We start from the raw sequence: 3,447 nt of genomic DNA, 5'->3' as shown, positions 1-3,447 counted from the left end.
GCACAAGCTTTGCCACAGCAGAAAAGGATTTTAGAGCATATTTTCCTAGCTCTTTCTAGGCCAAATGCAGATGATTAAAGGAAATGAAATTCTTCAACTTTTCAGAAATGGGGCTTAGACAAATGAAGGAAAGGGGAGTAGCAAAATTTCTACTACAGCAACTGTTAATACTCACTAATACCTCTCACAAGAATGTTTGTTGGCAAAGATGCATCCCAAGACAACAGACATGAGCCACAGCTACTGTGCTAATCACAGCCAAAGGAAAATCAGGCCATTGTCTAGTAATGCCAGGATAAATTAGGAGACATTTACCTTGAGGATCCACCTCCTTTGCGATCTTCAGGGCATCAGAATTGGCCAAATCAGAGTTGGCTGGGGATACTGCCAAGATGAGGCAGTTCTCTTTGGTGACAAACTGCATGAGCATGTCTCGGATCTGGAACTCGATGTCAGGGGGCTGATCCCCTACAGGGACTTTTGTCATACCCGGCAGATCCACCAAGGTCAGGTTCAGGACTAGACACAGGACACAGGAGTTAGCATAAGGGATTGTTAAGGTAGGAATGTTCTGGTCTTTAAGTATCACCTGTAGTTAAAGTGACTCCAATATATCACAGGGGTTAAGAGATGCACACACAAAAGCACACAGAGCTTTCTATTCCCTTCTTGTTACTGCTCAGTAAGAACTAGTTGCAGGTTGTTTCTAGTGTGATTGTCAATGATCTCATCACCCTTCCCTTTAAATCACTTGTTTTCACACTGATCAGGAAAACTGTGCCCTCAAAGTCCTTCCACAAATGCTACACTGAAGGGGAAAAGACGACAGTACTTTGTTTCCAGTTCATAATGGACTGGAGAGCCTTCTAGAAGAGTTGGTCCCACTGCACTAGGACTCACCATGGGGAGAGTAGACTCGGAGATTAATGGGCACAGGGGAAATCCCTTTGTTGGAGCCAGTAACACGATCTGTTTCAGCCTCAATCTCCAAACGGACCTCCTCAAAATCAGTGAACTTCTTTCCTTTGCAGTGGAGAAACTCACCATATTCTATTTAAATAGAAGCAGAGAGCCAGAAATAGTCACCGAAATCAGAGAAACACTCAAAAGTGTGATGAAAGCATCACATCCTGAAGCACAACACAACAAAACACAACTGAAGGGATTAAGTCTGGCAAGGGCCTTTCCTGACAGAGTCTGCAGGTTGGAACAGAAGTTACTGCAGTCATATTTATGTGGTCAACATCTGAGATAGTTCAGTTGAGCCCAGCATCTTCACAGCCCAGCTTCTGTCTCAGCAGAGCTGGCATCCTCACTTGTCTTCAGCCAAGTAATAATCCAGGACATTCCCTGTTGATACTTACCAAACTTTGCATCCCCCTGCCTGTGGCAGCTGTGGCTTCCCCAGCTACACTGGGAGGTACCTCAGTACCCAGGACTCGGAGTACCTCTGTATTAAAGTGCTGGGTGTAAACAACAGTCTCACTACTTATGAGAACAGATTCCAAATCTTGAGAGGAAAAAAAAAACCCAAATCATCTCTTGACATGGTTTTGAATTGGCTGGTGGTTGAGACTTTTTGTATCAGTCCTTGAACAGGTTAACCACTACAAGAACCCTCTGTTCCAATTTTAAAGCCACCTAAAAGTTAAATTGTCTTCTTACTGTACATAAAATTTTTGTCAGGTGAACCTATCTATCAAGCACAGGAAGAGTACCTTGAAACATTCACTTGTCAACTCCTAGATGAGATCTTGACATAAATTAAGGGGTAATTAAAATATCCTACGAGTAAGTAGCAAAACCAGTGAACTGCCCAAAAGACCAGCCACAGAACTCTCAGATCTTTCCTCTACAGACCCCACTGTTCTCACACTGGATTTTCGTACATTCTCTCACCCCCTTAATCCACTACATTTTCAGTAGGATCATCTGGCTTTTAGGTCTTACCCACTCATGAGAGTCACAGCTGCATAGGCAAAGGAAAATTATGATGTGTGTGCATGGAGCCTTGAATAATAAATTAAAACCAAAACAAAACATTAAGAAGCATTTTGCTTCTGGACACTTAATGCATCACATGTTAAACAGGCAAAAAGGCTGCAGGTGTTTTTTCCTGAGGAAGATTCTTATTTCTTTTCTCTAGTGAGCAGTGCCACTGATCAAATAATACCTTCCTAACACAGCAGTCCAGCTGGACACACAGGGGAAGGGAGCTCACATACCTGTGCTGGCATTTACCAGCTGCAGGACCAGTGGGCGCCTGGTTACGATGCCAGATCCACGTGGCAGAAAGTCCCTGAAATGAAACAGGAAGTTTTGGATGAGTGAGTGATTGTTTCCTTCCCTTTTCACAGCTTTTCTGCTTATATAAGTATATATGGGTTCTAAGAGAGAGTCCCAGCCACGAGCACAAAGAAGTTTAAGGCATTAACACAAAGTGCTTCTCCTTGAGAAGGGCAAGAGCTTGTTCTGAAGTAGTTTATACTCACAGCACAGTCCCTCTAACCATGTCTGTGACAGCACAGCTCCTTCAGCTGAAGTTCCAAGTTAACAAGCCCATTTAATACAGCTGTCTGTGCTTCCATCAGAAAGAGAAGTTGAAGCAGAGCCAAAAAACTAGCGTGCCTCCTTTTGACAAAAACAATTACACAAATTCACTCACACCCTGCACTTGGGGCTTGAGAAGACACCACATTGTCCCAGTGTGCAAACACCACGTGATACAACTGAGAAAATAACCAGCAGCCAAAGGCTTGTCTCCACACAGGGTCTCTCCCAGCTATAACTACTCAAGATATCAGTATTGCTACGGCAAAAGCAGTAGTTTCCTTCTGTATTTACATGAATCCTGAATTTTTGTGTACTTCAAGTAATTTCAAGGGAAAGCAGCCTTTCACCAACATTCTCCAAATGCTGGCTTAGCAGCCACAGCCCACCAGTTCTCCTCTGCTTTTCCTTTTTTCCAATCCAAAGCTAGGCGTGCCCACTGCATCTGCTGATGACCTTGCTAGTTTGTGGCCTGGTTTTCTAGTACTTGGCTGTTCATGTGGCTCTTCAGGAGCCACTGAGCAGTTCTGAAAATATAATCAATTGCTTCCTTGCCTACTGGGAGAAGCATCACTTCAAAATATGTTTCCTACAGCATGAATATAGTTTTCTCTGTTAAAAGAAGCCCTGCCTACATTGGCAGGGTTCTGGGAGACAATCCTCCTTCCTTTCATAGCTGTGGCAAGGAATAATTTTGCTAATTCAGGAGTAACTATTAACTCTGCTGAATGAGAAATCCAGAGCTCTCCACTTTGCGATCTTCCTCTTACTCCTGCATGAACTCAACACTGACGAAGTCCATGAATATGAGAAATAAGTTTCTGTTTTTACACACCAGACAAGGCCTTGAGCAGCTCTGTCTCAGCTCCTGGTTTGGCCACTCATTTCCTATGTAAC

At 43.5% G+C, this 3,447-nt stretch overlaps 1 protein-coding gene across 1 annotated transcript in view; it reads right to left on the bottom strand.

Annotated features, from left to right (window-relative positions):
- DNM1 (dynamin 1) overlaps positions 1-2,512 on the bottom strand; it is a 42,932-nt gene extending 40,420 nt beyond the window's left edge. The window contains exons 1-4 of the mRNA XM_017745419.1: positions 2,493-2,512; positions 2,226-2,299; positions 901-1,050; positions 316-519 (exon numbers count right to left, since the gene is read on the bottom strand). Of these exons, the coding sequence (XP_017600908.1) occupies positions 316-519; positions 901-1,050; positions 2,226-2,299; positions 2,493-2,512 (448 nt within the window). The remainder of the gene's footprint in view (positions 1-315; positions 520-900; positions 1,051-2,225; positions 2,300-2,492) is intronic.
- Between the last annotated feature and the right edge of the window lie 935 nt (positions 2,513-3,447).

This window comes from Corvus brachyrhynchos, unplaced genomic scaffold (assembly GCF_000691975.1).
Source record: "Corvus brachyrhynchos isolate BGI_N302 unplaced genomic scaffold, ASM69197v1 scaffold59, whole genome shotgun sequence".
Taxonomy (NCBI): Eukaryota; Metazoa; Chordata; class Aves; order Passeriformes; family Corvidae; genus Corvus; species Corvus brachyrhynchos.
This window is presented reverse-complemented; position numbering and strand designations above follow the sequence as displayed.